This window comes from Genypterus blacodes, unplaced genomic scaffold, assembly GCF_046128005.1.
Source record: "Genypterus blacodes isolate CSIRO-AG114 ecotype Tasmania unplaced genomic scaffold, CSIRO-AGI_Gbla_v1 ptg000167l_1, whole genome shotgun sequence".
Classification (NCBI taxonomy): domain Eukaryota; kingdom Metazoa; phylum Chordata; class Actinopteri; order Ophidiiformes; family Ophidiidae; genus Genypterus; species Genypterus blacodes.
Genome location: NW_027466968.1, coordinates 55,001 through 81,218, shown reverse-complemented (window position 1 = coordinate 81,218; position 26,218 = coordinate 55,001). Strand labels below are relative to the sequence as shown.

At 48.4% G+C, this 26,218-nt stretch overlaps 2 protein-coding genes and 1 long non-coding RNA gene across 3 annotated transcripts in view; 1 reads left to right on the top strand and 2 right to left on the bottom strand.

Moving 5' to 3' along the window:
• Positions 1 to 757: 757 nt before the first annotated feature.
• LOC143013913 (uncharacterized) lies at positions 758 to 2,567 on the bottom strand. The gene is made up of 3 exons (XR_012965233.1): positions 2,470 to 2,567; positions 1,298 to 1,373; positions 758 to 912 (listed from the first exon to the last, which is right to left on the bottom strand). It is a non-coding gene; the product is annotated as an uncharacterized LOC143013913 (long non-coding RNA).
• A 5,449-nt stretch (positions 2,568 to 8,016) lies between these two features.
• Positions 8,017 to 8,693, top strand: LOC143013915 (immediate early response gene 2 protein-like). The gene has a single exon (XM_076167626.1). The coding sequence runs from the start codon at positions 8,143 to 8,145 to the stop codon at positions 8,686 to 8,688; it is 546 nt and encodes a 181-aa protein (XP_076023741.1). The 5' UTR covers positions 8,017 to 8,142; the 3' UTR covers positions 8,689 to 8,693.
• A 14,308-nt stretch (positions 8,694 to 23,001) lies between these two features.
• Positions 23,002 to 26,218, bottom strand: part of LOC143013914 (voltage-dependent P/Q-type calcium channel subunit alpha-1A-like) — a gene marked incomplete at its 5' end in the record, with an annotated part of 54,742 nt that continues 51,525 nt past the window's right edge. The window contains 3 exon segments of the mRNA XM_076167625.1: positions 23,002 to 23,730; positions 24,615 to 24,853; positions 25,383 to 25,569. Coding sequence (XP_076023740.1) covers positions 23,002 to 23,730; positions 24,615 to 24,853; positions 25,383 to 25,569 — 1,155 coding nt within the window.

Sequence of the window (26,218 nt, the reverse complement as noted above, 5' to 3'; positions counted from 1 at the left end):
GACCACACACACACACACACACACACACACACACACACACACACACAGACACAGACACACACACACACACACACACACACACACACACACACACACACACAGACACAGACACAGACACACACACACACACACACACAGACACACAGACACACACACACACACACACACACACACAGACACAGACACAGACACACACACACACACAGACACACACACACACACACACACACACACAGACACAGACACAGACACACACACACACACACACACACACAGACACACACACACACACACACACACACACACACACACACACACACACACACACACACAGAGACACAGAGACACACACACACACACAGACAGACAGACAGACTCACTCACTCACTCTCACACACAGACACACACGCACACACACACACACACAACACACACACACACACAAACAGACAGACAGACAGACAGACAGACAGACAGACAGACAGACAGACAGACAGACTCACTCACTCACTCACTCTCACACACACACGTTCACTCTCTCAGACACTCTCTCTCTCTCACACACACACACTCACACTCTCTCTCTCTCACACTCTCTCACACACACACTCACACTCTCACACACACACACACACTCTCTCTCTCTCTCTCACCACACTCACACACTTACTCTCTCTCACACACACTCACTCACACTCTCTCCCTCTCTCACAAACACTCACTCACACACATTCACTCACTCTCTCTCTCTCTCACACACACCCACCCTTCCTCCCTCTCTCCCTCTCTCTCCCTCACACACTCTCTCTGAAGGATACTGATGGTCTCACTGAGGTCCTCCAGGTCCCAGTCTATGGCCCTCAGACAGTTCCTCAGCTCATTGGCACTCCAGTCCAGTTCATCCCGGCTGACCTGGGATTACAGAACACAGACACACACACACACACACACACACACACACACACACACACACACACACACACACACACAGACACACACACACACACACACACACACACACACACACACACACACACACACACACACACACACACACACACACACACATGTTCTACACTGACTCCAGAAAACAATCTTGCATATTATCTAACCATATCACTGATAAGACATCCCTGAACCTCCCCTCGGGTCAGACCCTCACAGGGGGGTCAGACCCTCACAGGGGGGTCAGACCCTCACAGGGGGGTCAGACCCTCACAGGGGGGTAAGGGGGTCAGACCCTCACAGGGGGGTCAGACCGTCCCCAGCCCACTTTCAGTATCCCAGCTGGGCTCACCTGTGTCCCATCCTGCAGAAGCTCCTCCCATCTATCAAACAGCCCCCGAGCACGAGAGAGGGCCTTCTGTACCTCCCTACACACACACACACACACACACACACACCACACACACACACACACACTTTGTAAGAGTAATGGTCAAATGAAAGTTCATTGTTGATTTCCTCTTCCAAGCGTCTCTCTCTCCCCCTCCCCTCCCTCCCTCTCTCTCCCCTTCCCTCTCCCTATCTCTCTCCCCCCCTCTCTCTCTCTCCCCCTCCCTCCATCTCTCTCTCTCTGTCTCCCTCTCCCCCCATCTCTCTATCTCTCTCTCCCTCTCTCTCTCTCTCCCTCCCTCTCCATCTCTCTCCCCCCTCCCTCTATCTCTCCCTCCATCTCTCCCTCCCTCCCTCTCTCTCTCTCTCTTCCTCTCCCCCTCCCCTCTCTCTCCCCCTCCCTCCATCTCCCTCCCTCTCTCTGTCTCTCCCCCTCCCTCCACCTCTCTCTCTGTCTCTCCCCCTCCCTCCACCTCTCTCTGTCTCCCTCTCTCTCTCCCCCTCCCTCCATCTCTCTCTCTGTCTCCCTCTCTCTCTCCCCCTCCCTCCATCTCTCTCTCTCCCCCCTCCCTCCATCTCTCTCTCTCTGTCTCCCTCTCCCCCCCTCTCTCACTCTCCCTCGATCTCTCTCTGTCTCCCTCCATCTCTCTCTCTCTGTCTCCCTCTCCCCCCCTCTCTCTCTCTCCCCCCCCCCCCTCTCTCTCCCTCCATCTCTCTCTCCCCCCCCTCTCTCTCTTTCCTCCCTCTCGCAGTCCCGTCCTCCCCGCAGGCACCATGAGAGCAACGCCCCTCGTTTAATCAAAACAAACATGGAGGCTACATTTCACACTGTCGCTCAACTTCTCAGCTCTCTGCAGTCCGCGTGGCAGCACGTTCTCTCGTGTCGTGTCGGTGGTGACATAACAGCGGGCACAGAAACACAAACTCTTCCTAAAGTCAAAACATTCACACACGAACACTGCGCAGAGACTAGCACTGCTGCTACTTAGCAACAGCTAGCATGTTGGCTAACTAAACTAACTCGCGGATTTAACACAAACAACGGTGCGTGTCACGCTCCTGCCCCCCTCCTCCCCCCGAAGCGGCTGGAGTTATGCCGAGTGTTTACGGTGACGTTTAAACATGATTCCTTACCCCTTTACAACGAAGAAAGGGTCTTCTAACGACATGACGCTCCTTCCTCTTCAAGTCCCGCGCATGCGCACTTCAAGACGAAGCGCACGTTCTTCCTCTAGTTTGTCTGTGTCTTCACTCAAATCACACACACACACACACACACACAAAGACGCAGAAACCTTGACCGCAGGCATACATATATATGTGTGTGTGTGTGTGTCTCTGTGTGTGTGTGTGTGCGCGTGCGTGTGTTTCATTTCATATGTAGTTTGTCATAGTTTGCCAACACGAGCCTACCTTTAGAGAGAAACAAAAGAGTCTCTCTCTCTCTCTCAGAGTAGAAGCTAAGTAGCAGTGTAGCATGAAGTCAGTTTCTCCTTTAGTGTGATGGACGGGCCACAGCAGAGTAGGTGCCTCCCACAAACCCAGTCAAAGTTTTTAGTAAACTTTAATAACTGCTAATTGGGCAGGTGGCACAGTCTCCTACCTGAAGGAAAGTGATTAGCTAACCCAGGTTAAGCTCAGGGCCCAGTTAGACTAAGTGCACTCTGGTTAGTGACAGTCTCAGTGTAGTAAGAGGATGGGGCACATTAACAGATCCCTCTCCATTCTTCTCACCTTACTCCCTATGTCTCCTGATGTCCACTGATCCCCTCTCTGGCCCTGGACCCCACACCCTTGAGTGTCGGGTCCATGGGCCAGCTGTTTCAGCTCCGTGGCTGTTTCAGTGACGAACGGCCGCATCCACGGAGGTACGCAGGGTTTATGTGTTTTGCCCTGCATGCCTTTGCATCTCTGTATAATCCCACTGGAAGTTCATGTTGCACACCCAGCCATTCTTGGAGGGGAATCTCTCATGGAATTGCCTCTACCGAGGTTTCTTCCTTTTTTCCTGTCCATCTTTGGACCCAGCTTTGGGCTGGGTCGGGAATTGTCCTGATGTTGTGGGTCTGTAAAGCCCTTTGAGACATAGTATGTGATATTGGGCTATACAAATAAACTTGACTTGACTTGACTGAGGCCAGGTAGCTCTGCTAGCTGAGCCTGACTAAGCTGTGACCTGTCTGGACTCAGCAGGAGACGTGCTGGCTAACGGGGCTCTGGTCAAACTGACTTACTGGTGCATTGACTTTTAATGAACATCGATATTGCAACACTTTGCGTACTTAAAGCTTTAGTGTCTTAAGCTTTGACTCAAGTCATCGTCTTTCACTTTGTCCCATTTTGAGTTCAGCGTCACTTCAACAGTCTGAAGGGGGAGCTTATTTCCTTACAGCCTGTCATGCCCCGTGCCTCCACTGCAGGGCGCTGTAGCAACCTCTCCAACCCCTGTGGTGTAAATATGTCAACAGGTCCATCAGCCTGATGGAAGGACCAGGTTCAGATCCTGGTCGGAGTCTTTGGTTTGGACTCCAGCGTCCTGCAGGCTGTGAAGACTCACAACACAGCAGAGGAAGAGATTCAGCTGAGACCAGCAGAAGTCCAAATAATCAATGTTTCATGTCATCTTGCTGGCTGTTTCAAAGCTGCTTGTCTGGGTCCTTAAGGCTGCATGAGTCCTCCAGAAGAGTGAACACTGACTCCAGCCTCATTTCAGTCGCAGCACTTTGATGGAAAAAAGGTTTTCAACCTAATAAGTGCAGCAAACCTTCTGTTGCAGTCCATTCATTTGTGGAGCGCTTGATTTGCATTCACCATCACCTGGATTGATTTGTGGAATTTTGAAACCATTTGGTTGAATGAGGATGAGACTTCCTCTCCAGCTGTGGTTTCAGATTATTGCCTCACTGTACACAGTGACGGGTAAAGGTGATGCATTTAAAGACTCTGATGTGACATTTTGACGGTGCTTGCAGTTTGTGAACCGTCTTTTCGTCCTCTAGCTGCAGGTCCATGTCCTCCAGCTGCAGGTCCATGTCCTCCAGCTGCAGGTCCATGTCCTCCTTAATGGAGATTGTTCTGTTGAATGTTGACATGAAGGATATGAACGCCAGAAGTCAAACCAACAATGTGTGAATGGTGTCTGTAGGTTGAATATGCAGAAGCAGTTGAGTGACCCCCCCCCCCCCCCCCCCCCCCCCCCCCCCCACACTCACACACACACACACACACACACACACACACACAAACACTCCACTTATAGTCATAAGATGATGAAACTAAAGCTGCTCAGTCGTCTGTGACCAGGAACAAAATGCAGGTTCACCAAATTCTACTTCCATAACAGTGACATATAGCATGTGTGTGGGTGTGCATTATCTTCATGTCTCTTTCCTGTCCCTCCCATTTGTCTTTCTTCCTGTTGGTTGTCTCACTCCATCGCACCCTGTCCAGTACGGCTGTTCCTTTCCTTCCTTCCTGTCTCTCTCCTGTTTCTGCCCCTCTGCTCCTCTCCACCTCCTCCCATCCTGTCCTGTGAATTTTCACAGCCAAAGTTATAAATGTCACACCAGTTCAACACACACACACAGACAGAGTGTGTGTGTGTGTTGTCCTTTTGCTTTCTGGTTCTTTGTACTGTAAGCTATAGTCTGGTTTGCATTTCAATTTCTTTTTGCAGAGTGTGTGTGTGTGTGTGTGTGTGTGTGTGTGTGTGTGTGTGTGTCGGGTTGAGTTTCTCCACAGCTCTGCACTCTGTATTCAAGAGGTAAATTTGATTAAAACCTATATTACTTTATCAATTTACTGTTGAAGCACTTCTGAACCCACCTGCATGCTGCTCATCACTTGGTCAAACAGGATCTGCGGAATGGAACGTTTCAAAGTTATTTTCAGACTGGGATTTTGGGCAGGAAATCAAAGTATTAAACTCGCAGGATAACACAAGAAAACCACGGGAAGTCAACAAGTGTAGGAAGAAGCATTTTCACCCTGAGTCATACAAGCTGAGCTATAAATAAACACAAAGACCCGTTCCCTCAAGAAGCCTTCAAGTGCTCGCTGTAGGAATGACCTACTTTAGACGTCATGAGTACAAATTATTGGTGTATTCTGGGCGGCGTGGCTCAGGGAGGTAGAGTGGCTGTTTTGGAATTGAAGGGTTTTTCTGAAGGAACACCCTCAACAGCATGAAGTCATTATTACAGTTTGCTTTTTGTTTCCAGTTTCTAGAAAAGCCTCTCTCTCATCTAGACACATTTCATTCCGCATTTTCAAGATTATGAGGGAAGTGCCATTTTAGAAACCTTTCATGTCTAAAATGTAAAAGTAAAAACATTTTTTTTTACGATGTCTCAAAAAAACAAGGGAATAATTTTCTTTTTCAAACATCCATCCATCCATCCATCCATCCATCCATCCATCCATTATCTATCACCGCTTATGCTCTGGCTGCTGGAGCCAATCCCAGCTGTCAAAGGACGAGGGCGAAGAAGTGAGTAGAAAGAAAGTAACAACAAAAATTGGCTTCAGACTCCAGAGGGTTAATGATGCCAGGACACAAACATCAGTCTGCTTCGCCCACGCAAGGTTATCAGAACCTGTTCAACCTGTTCAAGGTGTTTTGATCATTGACATCATGAAAACAATGGAACTTCTTGAAGACACATCCATCAAAACATTTAGTAGTTATTGCTTTCCCACTTATGTCCCAACAACATGGTGAGCAATCTGTAGCCAAAACAGAGGAACACAGACAAACCAGCAGTGAAGATCTTCTTTCTTGCAACTATAACTGTATAGTAGGAGGATAGTCAAGCACAAAACAGAGAGAAATGGTCTAAAAGATTAGGCTTTCTCGGCTGTATCATGTAGATAAATCCCTTCTCAAAAGCACACACATCACATTTGCCATCATATGTTATTAATCCTTAAAGATGTTTCTATGTTTTCCACCTGTAAATGTCATATTTGGGCAACTGGATCACTTCCCAGACACAGCAAACCTGTTTATACTCAAGAGTGAAAAACCTGCCCCACCCTCTGCTCAACAACAGTGGGTGTTCACTCACACACACGCACACACACACACAGACACACACACACACACACACACACACACAAACACACGCTAACCCTCCCATTTGGCCTCAAGTACTGAGTATAATCACACATAACATTGTCGCCATAGTGACCAGTCGGGTACAGACCTGAAAGTTGTTTCCTTTCCTTAAGCAGCACTCATCTTAGGAAACGACTCATCCTCTGTGCAACAGAGCCTCAGATGGTTCACCTGTATCTCCCACCTTTACCATTTGTATCTGTAGTTAGTATGGTTATGTTTTCCATATATTGTAGGGTCAAACAACACACTGTAGCTGATGTTTCAGATGGGATCTATGGAGCGTTTTAGACACCAAAGAACAATTATTTTAAACCAGCTTCTCATAACATTTTGTGCAGAAAAAAATATTTCTGGTTAAGATTAAGGGGAAAACAAAATCAACACAAACAAAACCGTTGCATATTATTGCCAATTAGTGTTAAATGAAGTGTAAATGTGTGCTTAAATTATGTACGGTAGGAAAGAGTTCTATAGTGATGTTCACATAATCACAACACAATGTAGAGATACCTTCGATGTGTGTTAGATTTGTTTCTGTTATTTATTGGTTATTCTGTGATGTCTTGTTGCACAACAGTAACAGTGTGTAACTGTTTTTCTCTTTCCTTTCTGCCATTCTTTGAATTTTTGACCCCCAAACCCTTTATTTCGTTAAGAATAATCCAATTTCCGAGTCCGATACATGGTCGACAAATAATTCCTGCGGCACTTGAAAGCACCGCCGTGATGCTTGACAGACTGACAGCTGCCTGGCGTTTGACCTCCGCCGTGCCGCTGCTTAGTAACCTTATTTACACCGGTGACATCACCTTATATGGTGCTGAGATTACGCAATCGGAGAGCGAGAGTGAAGGGGGAGAGGGAGGGGGAGGGGGAGAGAGGGAGGGGGAGAGAGGGAGGGGGAGTGCGGTTGCGCGTTCGCGTCACAGCTTTTCCACTGAGCCGTGGGGCTTCGCTGCCGGATGGACCATATATGGAGTCTGAGAGTGACGTGATGTGTGTGTGTGTGGTTGTGTGTGTGTGTGTGTGTGAGAGTGAGAGAGAGAGAGCAGCAGAAACTCCCGTGAAATTGGAGACACGCTTCCTCCTCTGACGTCATTTCCTCGAAATGCTGAGCGGGTTTTTACGCGAGTATTCACTCTTTTGGACTCCTCCTTCTTTTATATACTGTTGTCTTTGTTTTTGTTCCTGCCGGTAAATCACGTCCCAATACAACTGCCCTCTAATTAGGTCAGTTTGTGATTGTTTAGATATTGGTTGTATAGGCTATAACACACACACACACACGCACACACGCACACGGATCTGAATCGACCTGCATTAGCACAGGCACTCGACGCCATTGTTGTTGTTGTCTGTGAGGGATCTCAGTCATTCACGTCCTGGGATCTGCGCTCATTGTCGTTTAATGATAGGAAGGAATGAACAGAAGTAAATGATTAAAGAGATCGTGTGTGTGTGTGTGTGTGTGTGTGTGTGTGTGTTACAGCAGGTGTGGGCGGCCCCTGTTTCTCGCGCAGTCAGAATGACGTCAGAGAGAGCATAAAAAGCCGCGGTGCCCCTCACGCGCCCTCATTCCTGCATGTACAACAACGCGAGAGATCTGTACAAATCCCGCGAGAGATAAAGTCACAAGGAGACTAACTGAAGTACCTCTGGACACCTCAGCCGTGTGTAAACGCGCTAAAATGAGTGCAGCGAGCGCAATGGAAGTGAACGCCGAAGCCAGGCGGATTCTCGCCGTATCGATAAGCAAACTGTACGCCTCCAGGAGTCAGAGAGGCGGGCTGAGACTCCACCGGAGCCTGCTGGTCTCACTGGTCATGAGATCAGCCCGGGACATCTACCACTCCTCCCGCGAGAGCGAGCCGCAGCCCGCCGCGGATGAGCCGATGGACACCGGCAGCTCCGGGCCGGGTGAACAAGCCAGACTGGAGGCGGAAACTCATCCAGAGCCCCTGCTCTCATCCGGCGCGGCCACTGAGGAGCTACCGAGCACGGAGGAGGAAGGGTGTGATACGGAATCTGCAGAGGACAAAGAGAACTTTTGCCCCGCCAGGCAGTCCAGGAAACGCCGGGGCAAGGCGTCGGCGGCGCCTGACTTCCTTCCCAGCAAGAGGGCGAGGCTGGAGCCCGGGGAGGAGAGGTATGCGGCCCCGCCGGGCAGCTGTCGCGCCGCGGTCGGGGACTCTCTTGCCTCTTTGTCCCTAAATCGGGTTATACCTGCCTTCTGAACAGATGGAGGGAGAAAATAGCTTCCAAATGGACTCTAGAGCGGAGTGATTGAACTCCTCGACGACCTTAAGGGCGAGTCTGATCTCTGAGCGCGCCGCGCCGCGGAGCTGACCTACATTGGCAGTCCCGGGACTGAGGGATTACCGAGGCCACGGCGCCGACCTCTCCGGCTGAGACCGAGCGTGCCTGCCGAGCTGACGTGGAAGGAAACGGAGAGCCGGGCCGGGCTTCAGGCGAGCCAAGAGGGGCCCGGAAGTATGAGGGGCCCGGAGGGGGGGGGGAACCAGGACTGTTGTTGTCCCCCACCGCGCTGATTCACCTTTAGTTACTGGTCTAAACAAGTGACTGCTGCTGACTCAAAGTGTGTGAATGTGTGAATCAGAGGAACAATGTGATTCACAGCAGAGTGAATGGTTGACCACTGCAACACAGACACACACACTGTACAAACACACACTCGCAGACTTCAGGGAATTTCCTGCCTTTACACATATGTCAGAAAGAGGAAGGAGCAATGACACACACACACACACACAGACAGAACCAGAGTGGACTTTGATAAGTCGATAGTGCTGCTGTACACCCGGTGCCTGTCCCTATTATTATGGCCACATCATATCTTCATGGTGCTCTGTCAATGTTTCTGTGTCCCACCTGTGAAGGAACAACAGTAATAATAATGATACCTCACACTAAAGCTGCTTTTTATTTCTGTGCAGTCAGAAACAGTGTAAATATTTGTAATAAATATATGGAAAGTGTATTTTCTTGTCCTGCTTTCTTGGGTTTAATATATTGGAGGTGTAATGGACTCTAAACCACACACACACGCGCACACACACGCACGCACGCCTGTCCCAGGGTCATTCCTTTGTCATAAGGAAGGAGGTCAGTGTAACCCAGTGCCAGCCTATCTCACTGCTACTAATCTCGCTCTCACACACACACACACACACACACACGCACACGCACAGGCACACGCACACGCACACGCACACACACAGCTCCCAGGTGCTGAACCGGGGCTGTTTCCTGTGGATTATGACAGAATGTTGAGTCATCCTTCCTTCCCAACATGACCTGACACCGACTCAAGCGGGATAATAAGGTGTTGCGTAATAACAGAACAGCTGGGGCAAAACACAAAGAGACCTGAGGGCGTCTTCATCATCTTCACCATCACACCCAGATTCCTGCTTACTTCCTGGGTGTGGAAGCGCGCACACACACAGAAACGTGACGCTGATGGCCGTTGTCATTACACTCTGTGACGGTCAGCATCACCCTGAACTCGATATCATTGTTGTGCACAGATAACAACAACCTCAAAGAGGAAGCAGCTTTGATGATTAGATTATAATCATTGATTAATCAAAATCCTAATTGATCGATTGAAATGATGATAATGAGTAGTGATGAGGATGATTATGATATGGAGGAAGAGTTGGGAGGTAGAACCGTATCATTGTGATGCAGATGGAGACGGTATTTTTGGTGTTTGTGATTATTGATGTTTGTTATTATCTTATCTTATCACCTTCATCCTCAATATCAACAACAGTAACACAGTTTAAAGTCCAGGCAGCACAACAGGCTGAATGTAAACAGACTTTGACCCCTGACCCAGATGCCTGGCTCATTTTGGGCTTAACACGAAACATCAAAACCTCCCAGATGTGGTTCTCACAGTGCGAGGGGTTAATATTGACTCGGTTATTCTCTCCTGGATTCAACCTTGTGCTGCATCTCTACAGGTGTGACAGCTTGGATTGTTCTGATCAGATTTCATCTCTGTGTGACTGCGGCGCAGACGCTCAGATCAGAATCCAAGAGGCTGAGTGATGAACCCTAAGTAAGAGAACTAAAAAAAAAGTTTAACAGATGTTTTGTTCATCTTTGTTCATGTTTGTTGAGTTAAATCTTTATTTTGTATTTCTCTCACGGTTTTGATGTTATTGGCTGCCAAAGTTGAGAGGGCCTTCTAAAAAAAAGTGCCACATCTCATTACCAAATTTGTCTCCTGTAACCAAACGTTGACTGTTTGTTTGTATTGCCTTGCATGCCTTTTTTGTACCTCTGTATAATCCCACTGGAAGTTCCTATTGCACTCTCAACGTTTCATTGACCAGAGTGTAACACACTTGTATTTGTGAATCCAGAAGATACATTGAGTTGTTACTGTTGTCTGCGTAACTTCTATGTTAGCGTTGCAACATGCATCCATTCAAAGGCCGACAGGCCTGCGAAGTGAATGGCAAATATCTCCAAAAGGCTCCATCTGACACAAGGGACGGAGATCCAAAAATCATTTAGTGACGTGAATGGTTGACTCCAGACTTGGTGGTGTAATCTTCGCCCTCCTCTTGATTTGGATCAAACGCACCTTCTGTCACAGCAGATGTGTAGTTGATGTGTGTTTGTCTGGAGCTTCAGGTTATTCATAGCTTGGTACAGCAGCACTGGTACACGGTGTTCTGTGGAGCCACTGACAGAAATAACGCTGCACAATGTCCTTGAGCATTTCTGTGAAACACTGAACAAATCATCATTTCACACAAATGTGCTTGTTTGTGTGTTGTGAGTGTTAATAGATCCATCTCAGCTAGATGATGCAGCTAGTTGCGTAGTTGTTGTCCTGCTAGACACTCGGCTCTGCCTGGAGGCATAGACCCTCTATCTGAAGAGGACTGAGGGACCACCAGATCCAGATCCTGCTGATCCACACCCTGCTGGTCCAGATCCTACTGACCCAGGTCCAGTGGCACTGAGTGTTTTGGTGTGGTGGCAGGACCGTCTTTAGTCTCTGCTACCATCTCACCATCTACCTTTGGTAACCTGGATGGTTGTCTATGGCCTAAGAATATATATTATTAGATTAACAACTTTTAGTCTGTGTTCAATGTGTGCGCACTGGAAACCAAAATGGTGACTTATTCACAACAACAACAACAACAACAAGAGCTCTTTGTGTGTTATATTTAAGTGAAGAAGTACATCAGGGGTGCACAGATATACATGTTAAGCTCAATGAGCTCAATAAAAGCTAAATATATCTTCTCGATTCCTTGCATGTTCTCCATAACATTCTATGGGCTACTTCACTTCATGTGGCGACATCACGCAAGCTGTAGACTGAGGAGAGACGACACCCGTAAGTGACTATAGGATAGAGATCCATGACAACATACAGAGGGTTCATAGGTCACCTAATGTATAAATTGATTGTAGCCTTTGGAGGCTTTGTTGTGTTCAGTGGTTGTGTGTGTGTGTGTGTGTGGATATTGAGCTGTGTATCTCATGTGTAAGTCACTAATGCATGGATGAATCCCTTGTCCTGACGTCGATGCAGGTGTCTGGCTGCGGGCGGCTGATGCCTGTTCAGCTGCTTAGCATGCAGCGTGCAGAAGCCAGACAGCAGCAGTGACGTGCAGGCGCTAACAGCTCCGAGCTAAAAAAAGAACGCCACAGGAAATGTCTTCACACAGGATGCATGCATGTATCCACCTACAGCGCTACATTCCTGCCTGCACACACACACACGCACGCACGCACGCATGCTCAAGACGTGTGTGCGTGTGTGCGTGTGTTTGACCTATCAGGATGTCATCTGGCTCTGAGGAGATTCAGCACTGGCTAACAGAAAAACAAATAACAGAAGCAGAGCCGGCCCTGGCCTTTAGGGGGCCAGAAGCAGATGTTATAGCCCCCCCCCCCCCCCCTCAAACCCCCCTTTTATAATTGTATACACCGATTATCTTTTACATGATCCAAACATCCATGGGTACACCACAATGTGAGCAGAATGTGTGTGTGTGTGTGTGTGTGTGTGAAACATGAGTAAGAAGTCAGTCTGTGTTTCTCTGGAAAGGAGAAGGAAGCAGTTTTGTGTTGGCATGTGTTTGTGTGTTTAGTCTCATCATCTGACCGTCACATGTCAAGTGGCTGTGAACACGTGACCTAATGCATCTCCTCCTCTGGCACAATGATGAGTGTGTGTGTACAGAGGACTGACTAACTATGAATGTGAATGAGTAAGAGAGAGAGAGAGAGAGAGAGACAGAGAGAGAGAGAGAGGGAGAGAGATGTGTGTCTGGGTGCCTCTGGCTGGAGACAGAGACAGGAAGTGATGTGCTGATGGCGGCGGGCGACAGAATGTGTAGGAGGAGTGTATTTTGAGACATAATGGCTGCAGAAGGACACAGCTCTCAATAAATCTGTCCTTGTGTGAATGTGTGTGACTGTGTGTGTGTGTGTGTGTGAGAGGAAGAGAGCGAGAGAAAGAGGCTGATTGGGTGAGGCAATGTGTGTGTATCCTTAAATGTCATTAAAGTGTGTATGTGAGTGTATGTGTGTCTTTGTGGCGAGGTAGCCGAGGGAAGCCATAATGCTCTCAGTGTCCTTAAGGGGTGTGTGTGTATGCATGTGTGTGTGTGAGTAAGTGGGTTGGTGGGGGTGGTGATGTTTAGAGGGACAGATGTGAGGAAGAGGGGAGGAGGGGAGAGGGGAGGGGGGGGGGGGGGGCTGCAGGAAGTGGTGAAAGAGGGGAGGGGGAGGCGGGCAGGAAAAAGGAAGGAGGTGGAATGTCAATAAAATCAATAAAATGACTACAGAGGGAGCAGTGTGTGTGTGTGTGTGTGTGTGTGTGTGTGTGTGTGGAGCAGCCCAGATCAGTGACGTGGTGCCAGACGTAGACGCAGAGGAGGAGTGAGAGGGGAGGAGGGAGTGTGTGGAGGCTCAGTCACACTCTGAGAGCGTGGGAGTTTGATTTGGACTCATTTCTATTTAACAACAGAAACCAGAACAGCAGCAGCTGTGTGAGTGTATGTGTGTGTGTTTGTGTGTGTGTGTGTGTGTGTGTGTGTGTGTGTGTGTGTGTGATGAGTCGTCTCTTTGTGGTTTTATGTTCCTTTCATCCAGACAAACACACAGATCATAGAGACCTAAATCATTGCATCAAATAAAGAAATACAAGAATAATGTATAAAAAACACTGAATACCTAAAATATATGAATAAAAAGTTATAAAACAAAACAGAATACAGTTACAACCATAATGAGGATGACGTAAAGAAACATTGTTTTAAATTGAATAAAATACAAAATATTACACAAAATAATAAAAACATAGTTTAGGGATATTCTTACTAAATGTATACTCATAGGTCTTCAAATGGTTGATAGGGTGTGTGTGTGTGTGTGTGTGTGTGTGTGCGTGTGTGTGCGTGTGTGTGTGCGCGTGTGTGTGCGTGTGTGTGCGTGTGTGCGTGTGTGCGCGTGTGTGTGTGCGCGTGTGTGCGTGTGTGTGCGTGCGCGCGTGTGTGTGCGTGTGTGTGCGTGTGTGCTGCTCGCTGCAATAAAGGAGACGGAGGGTGGGTAGAATGCATTCTCTCTGGTTTATTCATGTTCTTTAGGAAGAGTTCTGTTTGAAATTACAAAATGCACTGGTAGAAACAGCAGAGGAAGAAACAAGAGAGGGAGAGAGAGAGAGGAAGAGCGAGGGAGGGAGAGCGAGGAGAGACAGACAGAGAGAGAGAGAGAGAGAGAGGGAGAGAGAGAGAGAGAGGGGGCGAGGGGGGAGAGAGAGGCAGGGAGAGAGGGAGAGAGAGAGCGAGGGAGAGAGGGGATTTCATAGCTGGAATAAACGGGAATAACATCACCAGATTCAGGTTCAGGCAGCTCTTTACTCTCAATGGGAAAAGTTTCCTGTTCCTTTGTTTTTTTTAAATCGTTTTTTCTCCTTTTTTGTAACGTTACTCTAAGTGTTACCTGCCCCCCCCCCCCCCCCCCGTGAAATAACTGGCAAATATAACAAACAAACATTCTTTGATTTCATCACCAAAGTCATTTCCATTTTTTTGTCAGAAGTATTTTTTTTGGGTCAGGTTTTTTATGTTTTTTTGTTTTTAAAAATAGAAGAAAAAAGAAACACGTTGCTCTTAAAAACATCTATCTATATATATTTTTACATATATATATATATATATATACTTTTTTCTTGATATTTATTTTTTTATTTCCTGAAGTTGACTTGTTACCCCACATAGTGGCATGCACGTTGCACATGCAATTCTGTAATTAAATACTTTCTCTTTTTATCTTAAATTGCCATGTATGTTTATTTTTTCTTATTTTTTCCTGTATGGATTTCTACTGTGGCACTGGCGCGGCTTCTACTGGACGTGCTGAATGGTTGCCATGGTGATGGGATGGTCGGGTCGTTGCTTGTGAGACTTTTTCTCCACCGTGCTTTCGCTCGCCTCGCTTCCGGACTGAAATCTGACTTGACAGAGCGAAGACGTGACATTTAGCCCTTTGTGGTAAATATGGGAGCTTTACTTTGCTTTGCTTTGACAGAATTGCAGGTCTGTGTACTCTTCCAAAACAAATGTGGTACTAATGTGAAGCAAAGCACCTTAGAGGACGCGCTGAGAGTTTACGGGTGCAGCTAAATGGATGAGCGAGCATAAGCAGCTCGTTTTGTTTTGGATGCCAATAATCTCAAAGCTTAAATATAAAAGCTTGGAATCTAAATGTTTATATCAGTGAGCTGATATAAAGGAAAAGCAGATCAGAAAACCTTATTGGACACCGGCATCAAACCTGTCACAGTCACCTGCTCCTCTCTGCTTCCGTCCCTCACATTTCTCCGGTGCATAACCTCGGTTGCCTTTTCCATTTTTGTTGATTGCTGCTGTGGCAGTGTTTGTTCGGACAGACTGAGAAGGGGCTCAGAATGCTGCTGAAGATTGAATTGGCTGTTGGATCAGTCAGGCCTGCTCTGACAACAATAAAGAACATGAAGACGCAGGACATGAGCGGTGTTTGATGATCCTACCAATCCATGGTTCTTCAAGTTGGATTACATGCTTGTGGAAAAAGCTTTACTAGTTATGGAAAAGGTTTGGAATTCAACTGATAAACAAGAGTAAAAACCTAGGATGAGGGAAAATGGTTGTTTACAATTACATGACATGAGCCAATACACTCAGATTAGTCTTAAACATCAGCTGGACTCAACTGTTGACAAAAACGTGCCAGTCTTTGTATATTCTGGTTTGTTTGTAACTGACCAGCATATTCTGGAATACAGGAGCTGCAAATAATGTAATCTGTGGGACAGCAAGATGTTTTGGGAGAGGGCATAGATCAGCCAGCAGGGCGGCGCAAGGGTAACGCTGCTCTCAGCACGGATCTTCTCAAAGCAACTTCTCTGGTGGATGATGGGATGGATTGGAGCGAGAGAGGGAGAGAGAGGGAGAGAGAGGGAGAGAGAGGGAGAGAGAGGCAGAGAGATAGAGAGAGAGAGAGAGGGAGAGAGAGGCAGAGAGATAGAGAGAGAGAGAGAGAGAGAGAGAGAGAGGAGGGGGGAGTGGGTAAGAAAGAAAGAGATGGATGGGGGAGAGAGTGGCAGAGAGAGAGGCCTTGAGGGTTGCTATGGCGACAGCTGGAGACACTACACCGTGTCTCTCAGGAATCAATTTGAATCAGTGCAGAGACATAATGCACACACACACACACACACACACGCGTGCGCGCGCTGCAGACAGAACACAGAGGCAAATGAACTCATTCAACCTAAACATTTACAGTACAAGCTCACTAACTAACAAAGCTCAATGTCGCCACTCAGCGTCCATGGCGTGTATTACAGGCATTTGATGCAAGAGCAACAATGAGCTGGAGGAATGGAGAGAATGTGTGCGTGGCAGACAGAGTGAGTTAGAGAGAGAGAGAGAGAGAGAGAGAGAGACAGACAGACAGAGACAGAGAGAGAGAGGGAGAGAGAGAGAGACAGACTGACAGAGAGACAGAGAGAGAGGGAGAGAGAGAGAGAGAGAGAGAGAGAGAGAGAGGGAGAGAGAGACAGACAGACAGAGAGGGAGAGAGAGACACAGAGAGAGAGAGAGAGAGAGTGTGTCATCAGGTAACATCGCGGTGACTTTCGGAGTAGAGAGAAGAGATTTTGGATTTGTCATAAATAATTACACGGAATAGTATTATATTTATTATAGTATTATATTTTTCTTAGCCCTAACCCTATGGATGTTTTTCGTGGGATAGCATGTTAGCTAGTTTCTAATGGGTCGGGCTAGCTAGCTAACATGAAGAGGGAACGATTGAATGTAAATCACCAGGGTTCTGTTACTAAAATGCCACTCTGGTTCCTGTCAGTAACACGAGGGGGAGCTTCACTTTAAGGGACCTTTGAAGGTAGCACACACACAGCCTACTGCTGTACTGAGGGGAGGAGTCACCGGTTGCCATAGCATCGAGCACCTGGCTCACCTGGAGCCTTGAAGCGCACGCGCAGCCGTCAATGACGTCAACATACTGACAAACCCTCAGTGCCCTTGGATTTGTATGTATTAATGTCTCTATGATGTCACTGCATGTAAATAAAGTTGAACTGTATTGAATGTGTTGTACTTCTCATGATTGTAGTGCTGAAGTTATTTATGGAGTAAAACTTCTTCTTCACTGAGTTTTATTTTAGATTCTAATGAAATGCCAGTGATGATGAGTCTGGACTTCAAAATCTGACTTTTTCAAACTTTACAGTCATGGATCTGGGGATTTACAAAAACAACAACTTCAGATTCACACAGTTTTTATATGCATATTCTATATTCTATGTTGTATTGGGTTAAAAATGTCCATTTGTTTATCATATATATATATATTAAGTGTTAGGCGACCCTGAATTGTTTTCCTGAGAGCATATTTAACCAATGAGGGGGTTAAGATGTTAAATATAACAAGCAGAGACGTTGAATAATATCAGTTTGTGACATATCTGTGGGAATGTAGGGCGTCCCAATCAGCTGACTACTGAGGCAGCGCACTAGCTATTGGGACAGACGTGGAGCGCGGGCAACCGTGAGTTCTGATAGGCTTTCTCTCCTTCCCAATGTGAGAGCACACCATGGAAAACAGCAGGACAGGAAGATGGAATGAAGAGCAGATGAAGACGGTGAGTTTTTCAGAAACTTTATGGATTATATACACAAGAGTTACAAGGGCCAAGTATACAATGAGGATGGCATCAGGAGAGAGGGAGGGTGGGGAGGGGGGGGGGGGGGTGGAGAGAGAGAGAGAGAGAGAGGGTCCACAGAGTGAATCTGAGGGGGTGAAGAGGACATGAGTGTGTGTGCTGTGCTCAGAACTGTGTCCTGTACAGCGTAAGGCACTGAAGGTTACCTACTGTCGCTGATGGTGTCAGGACACGTGTAGCACACACAAGTACACACACTCCAAACACCTGCAACACACGCACACTCATATGCACTTTCACACACACGGTAAATGTCTCCCTGTCGCAGCAGTAACCCCGGCCCTCACAGCGGGGGCGAGCGTGGGTGGGGAGGGAATGGCCTCTGAGCGTGAAGATGATCCCCCAAAGTGGCGGTCCAGTGCCATTTGTGAAATTGTGTGTTAACTTGTGACATCACTACGACCTCTGCTGCTACCCCTGCTCCCACCCACCGCCCGCAGAGAACAGCACCCCCGTACCGCTACCTACCACCGCCCGCCCCCTACACACACACACACACATGCACACATTTAGTGCTGTACAGAGGGGAGACCACAGCGTGGCTTCAGCTACATACGCACGACTTTTGGCAGCACTACCGTACATTAAAACCCACTTAGTAGATTTTTTTAAAGAGAGCCCTTATTCGTGTTTCTGTCCCACTGACACAATTTCACAGACAACTGAGTGGATGGGGTTGATGTGTGTGTGCCTGTCTTCGTTTCCAGAATGAAGAGGGAGAGAAAACGAAATGGCGAGATCATAGGTTGGGGATGTGTGTGTGCTTGACGGGAGGAGCTGAAGAGCCAAAAAAAAGAGAGAAAAGCGTGAAACAAAGGCAAGACTCAGCAATTCAAAAACCTTGCCCCCCACCTAAAAACAATGCGGGTTTGCGCGCACACAACATGCTCTCCGACAACCGCAGTATTGTGTGTCGGCCATGGTGGAGCTGCGGGTTACAATTGCGGACAAGCGTGTGGCGGTCGAGAAGAGGAAATGGAGGGGGGGTTTTCCTGCCCGTCGGTCGACATGCTTGGCGTCGAGTGCAAGTGGCTCTTTGCGTTGGTTTGTTGTTTGCTGTGGATGGCGAGGTGGGGGATGTAGGATACTGACTATACGCCCATGCCAGGTAAAACCATACACCCACTCAAATGTCACGGCGTACATCTACCCGACCGACTCCAGAGGGACCTGAGAAGTAAGCAAACTGCTGTTCACCTCTGTAAACCTCTCACTACACCGCCTGAAACTGGACCCAGGACATCCCGGATGGACACAAAATGGCCCCTTGTGCCACGTGTAATAGGTGGGGTGGGGGGGGGGGGGAGTGAAGCCGAAGAGGAAATCGATCCGCAGGCGTTCAAGAGCCTTCAAAAGTAAAAAAATAAACCCACGAGGAACACGGACAAACCGTGTGGGTCACGCCTGCAGAGATTTGATCTAAACCGGAAGCCTCTGATCCCGTGGCTTCTTGCCCCGTTGAGGCCCCGTCTCTGCTCTCCCCACCTCTGCCGGCGTGAAAGGCGGCTCCACTTTTAAGGCGCAAGTGTGGTTGATCTCACCTACTACTGGGGGGAGGCAGGGGTGGGATTAGAGGGGCGAAGGGTCTGGCGGGGTTGGGGTGACAAATGTGACTCTGATACAGAAGGCACTGTGGCTCTGCAGGGGGGTCCTGGGAAAGCGTCCGGGCCCGCTGTGACAGACGCGGGGGTCAGGTTTGTGCCCCATGAAGGAGTACTCAAACAATAAACCCCCCCCATGCCCGCTTTCACAACGCCACCCTCAACTGCTTAGGCCTGGAGGCAATGCATTCTGGGAGAAAAGAGGGAGAAAGAAAGACCACAGCTGGCGGAGGGGCAGCAACAGAGGTACATGACAGGAAGGGTGTGATGTCAAGTGGTTGTGCAAAAGTCGCGTCGACCTTGGAATTCACGTTTTTCTCGTCTCGTCCGCTCGCAGCACCACAACTTTGTCGTTCTCTCCTCTGAAACAAATAGCGTGCGGGCGATGGTGAGGTCTGCATAGAGTCGGTACACGTAGACTGGGGCCTGTTTTCTGGCTTCTGCCACTGTGAAAACAGTGGGTGGTAGAGATTAGCTCCATGCTCGACTGTGTCGTGAGCACATACGGTATGCAAAATAAATACTATCTGAATCTCTAATTATACTCTGTCGCTATCTATAGCTACGTCTACCGTTATATGTCTAGATTCATCTGTAGGTTATCGTCTATATCTATCTACGCTTTATTGTCTTATTGAGTTATCAAGTATTCTGTAATTGTTTTTCAGTCGTTACTCCTAAGTGTTTCTGTCCTGTGGCGCTCTCTGACATGCTGAACAGACTAACGGCAAAGGAGATGGACGCAGAAAAGAGAGATGAGGTTCGTGGATACTGAAGTGGGTTTTTTGGCAGAAGAGGGTTCGGCCGTGCACGAACCTGGGGGGGGGGCGGATCTACACATCACGTGTTTGCCGTTCTGCACCTAGAAACCAAAGCCGTGTCTCATCTCAGGGGCCACATCCTTGAAGGCTCTGTCTCGCCAAAAAAACTCCGGGAAGGCTTTTCTTCCTTTGCATGAATTAGCAAGGAGGATGCTGTTTTCAAGCGGTGGAGCAGATGGCCACAATGCTGCTTTTATGTTAAGGAATGCATAGAATTGTTTTGAAACTCGTCTGTTCTGTGAGAAGAACAGAAAAATTTAACCAGATTGTTTTTGTCACGATTTCTTTTTCGATTATTGCAATTTCCAAGTTTTAAAATTGGTATCTCCCAATTTCCAACAGCACTCAAACGCAGCATTGCTTAGTAAACCCAACTTTGGTTTGATTGCAATGGTTTCTGGGAAAATGCTGTGGTCTCTTTGAAATGCGAGGCCTGGAGAAATTCACCGGTTATGTTGCCCAACTTCACATGTTCATAAGATGTGTCCCAGGAAATGAGACGCAACTCTGGAGGCTTCCTCACAGAGGGGAGGCCGGGAGGGTAACGTGTGCTGAACAACACCACCTAATACTGACTGACACCAACACTGTTCAGGCCGCCACTGTGCACTCAATATAGGTGACCGATCTGGCTACAAAGCTACAGAGCCAAACAGAGGGGAAGTCCACATAAACATCGGGAAAAACTGAGATTTGTGAGTTTTGAATTCAACAAGCACTACTCAAATCCATAAGGACTCAAAAGAACATTGGGTACCTTCAGCGACCTTTGCGTGTAGAAACACGTACGGACCCTTGGCGATGTGGCTCGCCCCCTCCCTCTGAATTTGTAGTTTTGATCTTCGGGTTGCATTGACAAAAACTAAACCGATGCCGAGACTTCCCTGTCCCCTTAGTGCAAAACCTAAACCGCCCCCTTCCCTCCAGCATTTTGTGTAGTGTATCAGAGATTAAGAGTTGCATTACAACACGCAACAGTGGAGAAGTGGAGGTTCCCAAGCTGACATTGCCGTAAAGTGTTGGGGGTAGGCGCTGGGAACCCAGTAAACGTCGTCAACAGGGGTCAAATTCAAACAACAAAAGCACAACGGATGAAAAACAAGATGGACACAGCATACACAACTCTAAATAACATGACAACAAATCTACAGCAACAGTTCTATCAATCCATCATCATCATCATCATCATCATCATCATCATCATTTGCATTGACATTGATATCATTATTCATAAGACTATCATCATTAACAATAAAAGTGTGGAAGAGGTTCACTCCTCTCCATTCTGTCGCTCTCTCAAATCTCAGTCATGCATGAGAGGAAACGTTTAAGTGACCCGGCAACGTCTGCGGGCACAAAGCCAAAATGAAATGGCCTGTTTTGGGTAAAAGCACAACTAAAAACTATATTTAAGAGCGAGAGAGACAGAGAGAGAGAGAGAGAGAGAGAGAGAGAGAGAGAGAGAGAGAGAGAGAGTTGACAATCAACCCCTTTGATAACCGAAATGCAAAGTTTCCTATAAAGCCCCCAGGTCCCACCCACACTAGATGTCCTCTCTATGTATGTATTATATCTATCATGCAGGTTTCCATCAAATTTTGGACACCAAATAAGATCAACAGAGGCTGAGCGAATGCAACAGAAGAACCAAGCTCCAATGTCCCAAGAAGAACAAGAAGGAGAAGTAATGGAAAGAAGAACTACTGAAGAATTTAGTCTTTTCCCCGCATGCCTCCTTTCCTCTCCTCCACCCAATTCCACAGTGTGATGTCATTTCCTGTCAAGGTATCCTTCGCCGGGTCAAATAACAGAGGAGGAAGGGGCTCGACCAAGTGTCAGACACCCCCCTCTGGTTACGTGCACCCCCCCTCTCCCCTCCCCCCCCCTCCTCCCGCACACTCAAACAGGAAGTGAGCTCACACGGCGCACCCCAGCCCTTTCGCTCCTCCACCAGCGATGTCGCTCCAGGTCCGTCAGCATCAAGTGAGTCTTTAACAGTAAACAGAGATGATAAAACTCATCGAATATCAGCCAGCGCTGTGATTGGCTGGTTTTTGCAGTATAGGCGGAGCTTCCTGGTTCTGTCCATTGGAAAGGAAAAGGTTAAAGTTAAAGTTGTTCTCCCTTTTTTTCTTTTCATAGTTTTTTCATGTAAAGGTTCATTTTGTTCTTCATTGTTCAAGTTTGATTTTCTGGAGGCATAGCTTGGCATGTAAGGGTTAGGGGGTCCTGGCTTTTTGTTCATTTGTTTTGCTATGGAGGAGCAGAGTGGGCCCCTCCCCTCCTCTGGATTCATCCTCCAGGCTGCTGCAGAGGCGACACACAGCACAGCAGGTCTGACACACATCAGAGTGGGAGGAGTTTGGGCCTTTGGGCCTGGTCCACCACCATCACCTCTGGTCATCTTAACAATGACATGCTCCTCCATAACTCTACCGTCCCTCTCTCCCTTCCTCCTGCAGCCTGCCCTTGCTGGTCAAGCAGAGAATTCTGGGAAATGTAGTTCTGAAACGGGGAGAGGCAGAGGTGAGCGGGTCTCGTCTTCGTCCTCTTGTTAGTCTCTTTTCATTCTATTCCTGCCCTGCTCAGAGATTTGTGTTAGTCTCTTTCTCTCACACACACAAAGTGTGCAAAAGGCTTGCAGCACCATCAGCCCCTAACTCCGCCCCCTTCCGCTCTGTCAGAGTCTGAGGGGTGCAGGCCGAGAGCTCGGAGGGCAGCCAAACCCCCCACATCCCCTTCACAACCCCTGCTTTATTAAAGTCTACAGATCCAAGGTCAGAGCAAGGGAGGCTGTTCTTCTCCTCTGCTGCCCTTATCCCTCGCTCCCGGCAGTCGCTAGCACCAGTCATCCTCATCCGTCTCACTACAAGGTTCATGCAAGCCCTTGCGGGGCCCTCGAACATGGGGGGGGCGGTGTTGCGGATGGGGCGGTGCCCCTGGTGGCCCCCGCCGATGTGGGGAAGGTGAGGATGAACGGTAACCGTTGGGCACCCTTCGCGGGTTTGGGTGAGGGGGCGGAGGGGGCCCGTGACGGGCAGTCCTAGGGGAACGAGGGTGGGGGTGAGGGTTTCCCCCATGAGGATGCGGGTTTCCATGGGAGAGGCTCTGCTCATATGCAGGGGGCTCGTGGTGACGCTCATACTCATAGTCTCGCTCGTAGATGGGCCCGTCCCCCTCCAGGCTGTCCCCGGGCGGCGGCCCGCTCCAGCGCCCCCGGTGAGGCGACCTGGGAGAGCCGTGGATGGGCGAGCGCGGGGACTGGTGCCTGGGTGAGCGTGGTGAACCGTGCCGGGATGAGCTGCCCCCGTGGTGGGGAGAGGTATGGCGTGAAGGGGTCCGTTGGTGGTAGCCTCTGTCATGGTCTGGTGGTGAGAAGTGTCGGGGAGAGGGTGAGCGCAGACGGCCCGGCCCCGGCGGGGCGTAGCCGGGCTTTCGGACGGCAGGGGAGTAAGTGACGTGTGGGCGGGGGACAGCGGGGGTCTGGGGCAGCTGGCGACGGCCTCTTCGTGGAGTGCTGGTCCCCGAGGTGGAGGGGACCGGGCTGCCGCTCACCGAACTACTGCCCTACAGCAAAATGTAAACAAGGAAAATCAAAACGCACCACAACAACAACAGAGACCAGAGTGGAGCGGATGGATGGAGGGAGGGAGGGAGGGAGGGAGGGAGGGAGGGAGGGAGGGAGGGATAGAGAGATAGATAGGTAGATAGATAGATAGATAGATGGATAGATAGATAGATAGATAGATAGATAGATAGATAGAGAGATAGATAGATAGATAGATAGAGAGAGAGAGAGAGAGATAGATAGATAGATAGATAGATAGATAGATAGAGAGATAGAGAGATAGATAGAGAGATAGATAGATAGATAGATAGATAGATAGATAGATAGATAGATAGATAGATAGATAGATAGATAGATAGATAGATAGAGAGATAGATAGATAGATAGATAGATAGATAGATAGATAGATAGATAGAGAGATAAACACCATTGAAAATCATTTGAAAACAGTGATGAGGCAAAGTATTGACACCAAGCAGCCACATGTCACATTGAAGAAAAATGGACAGAGAGAAACAGCGACAAAGAAAAAAAAGCATAACACAAAAGAGAGATTGATATCCATAAGAAAGTGTGTGTGAGATAACAGCTCAGAAAAAAGCAGTTTGAGTCACAAATGGGACTTTTGCCAAATTAGCTTAACAGAATGAGAAAATCCTGTTGCCACGGCAAATTAGATAGTGTGAACTACATGCAACACGATGAACAAACTTAATCTTAATGCTGCCAGCTGCTTGGCTCATTTTCATTTCCCTATCCCGCCATGTCCCAAATGGTCACGTGATACACTCTGATACCTATCGCTCTGATGTAACGCTACAAATGGAGGGACGGTGGCCCTCATATGACATTGGGGACGCGTCTCAGAGAACACGGGGCCCACCTGTCTGTGGCCTCGTCCATCAGGCCCCTCGCTGGGTGAGCGGGACCAGTGGCGCTCGTGGGGATGCCTGTGGGGGTAGTCGTGGCGTTCGGGGCCGTAGCGCTCCTTGTCCACGGAGCTGTGATGGTGATGGTGGTGGTGGTGGTGGCGGCGGTCCTTGGCCCTGCCGCGTTCCCGCTCGCGCTCCTTGGGGGGCAGGTCACCTGACTGAGTGGTGGTGCTGAGGTCTGTGCCCAGGCCTAACAAGGAGACAACTCCAGGTTAGCTGAGGCACACAGGTCTGCTCATAGGTCAACCCAGACATCAGGGCCTTGTTCTCCCTCACATGATGTCTGAACTAAGTCACTAACTGGCTGTTTGACTCTGACTCTGGTTTATTCCTGAACTTATCAGGTCTGTTTACTCTTTCACTTTCAGATCCCCACACTAGTTTGGAAACATTCCTCTATAAATTCCAGTAAACTAGAAATGAACACGTTCACTGTTGCCTCAAAAAGTGTCTTCCTATGACCTTTGACCCTAAAACTGCTGTACTCGCCCCATAATGTAAAGAAGCCGAGAGACTGTTGTGGAGATAAACAATGCTTCAGATGAAAGAACGTCATTATAGCATAACAAACCCATAATGCCAGTAACCCAGTTTGGACAGATGTCTTCATCCAGCAGCACTAAATCACTCCCCCGCCTGAGTCTGCATAAAACTGAGCAAGGTTTCATCAACGCTACGGCCGCCAGCTCACTCCAAGTCCCGGTTCATGAGTGACTCACCTGTGTCTGCGTCCGTGTATCTGGTCAGAGAGCGTTGGGACGTGCGGTGTCTGCGGCCTCCTCCGTGCCGTCCCTCCTCAGACACCACCCGCTCCAGGGAGTAGTCGTCCAGTCTCACGCCGCGGCCTGTGCGGCCGTGGACAAGGCTGGAGGTGGAGCGACGCATCGGACTTGTGTCCGTGACGGTCTGTGAAGAAGAGACGGTGAGAAATGAATACACCTTCAGAGAGGGAGTCAGACCTGTGTGTATCAGCGCTCTGTGGGTGTGTATGGTTCACACAGTTTGATCTAACATGGGTCAAACAACAGATCCAGGGAAGGGATTTTAATCGCCTTTCCCCTATGCACCGGACGGGTGGTGTTAAACTGCGTTCACATCTTTGGATTCTGTCAGCCGGAAGCCGTTCCAGAAATTTTGTATCTCTGTCCAATATCCATGGAACTCTGCTAAGGCAACCATAAACAAATCGTATAGTTCTTGTCTTTAAACAACACCCGTCACTTACATAACACAAAGCCAACTTCTCCGTACAATTTGACCCAGCTTTAAACAATATAAGTGTGAAATATGGCATTAGCATTCCCATAGCTCCACCTAACAGCAGCTCAAACGCCCAGATGCAGAGCTTTTGGCAAGCACATGTAACACCATGCTTCCCCACCCAAGCACCGGAGCAGGAGAGGAGCAGATACAGAACAGAGAGGAGCAAGAAAGAAGGATGGAGAGACCAACCATGCCTAACATCCACCAGGCTGAGGAGCCCGCTGGCCTTTTCCATTCGGCAGCCATCTTTCATTTACGTCACACTCAGAATAGGAAGACAGATCTTTGACCC

Excerpts from the sequence above, each read along its gene's own strand:
- LOC143013915 (XM_076167626.1), top strand. The coding sequence starts at position 8,143 with ATGAGTGCAGCGAGCGCAATGGAAGTGAACGCCGAAGCCAGGCGGATT.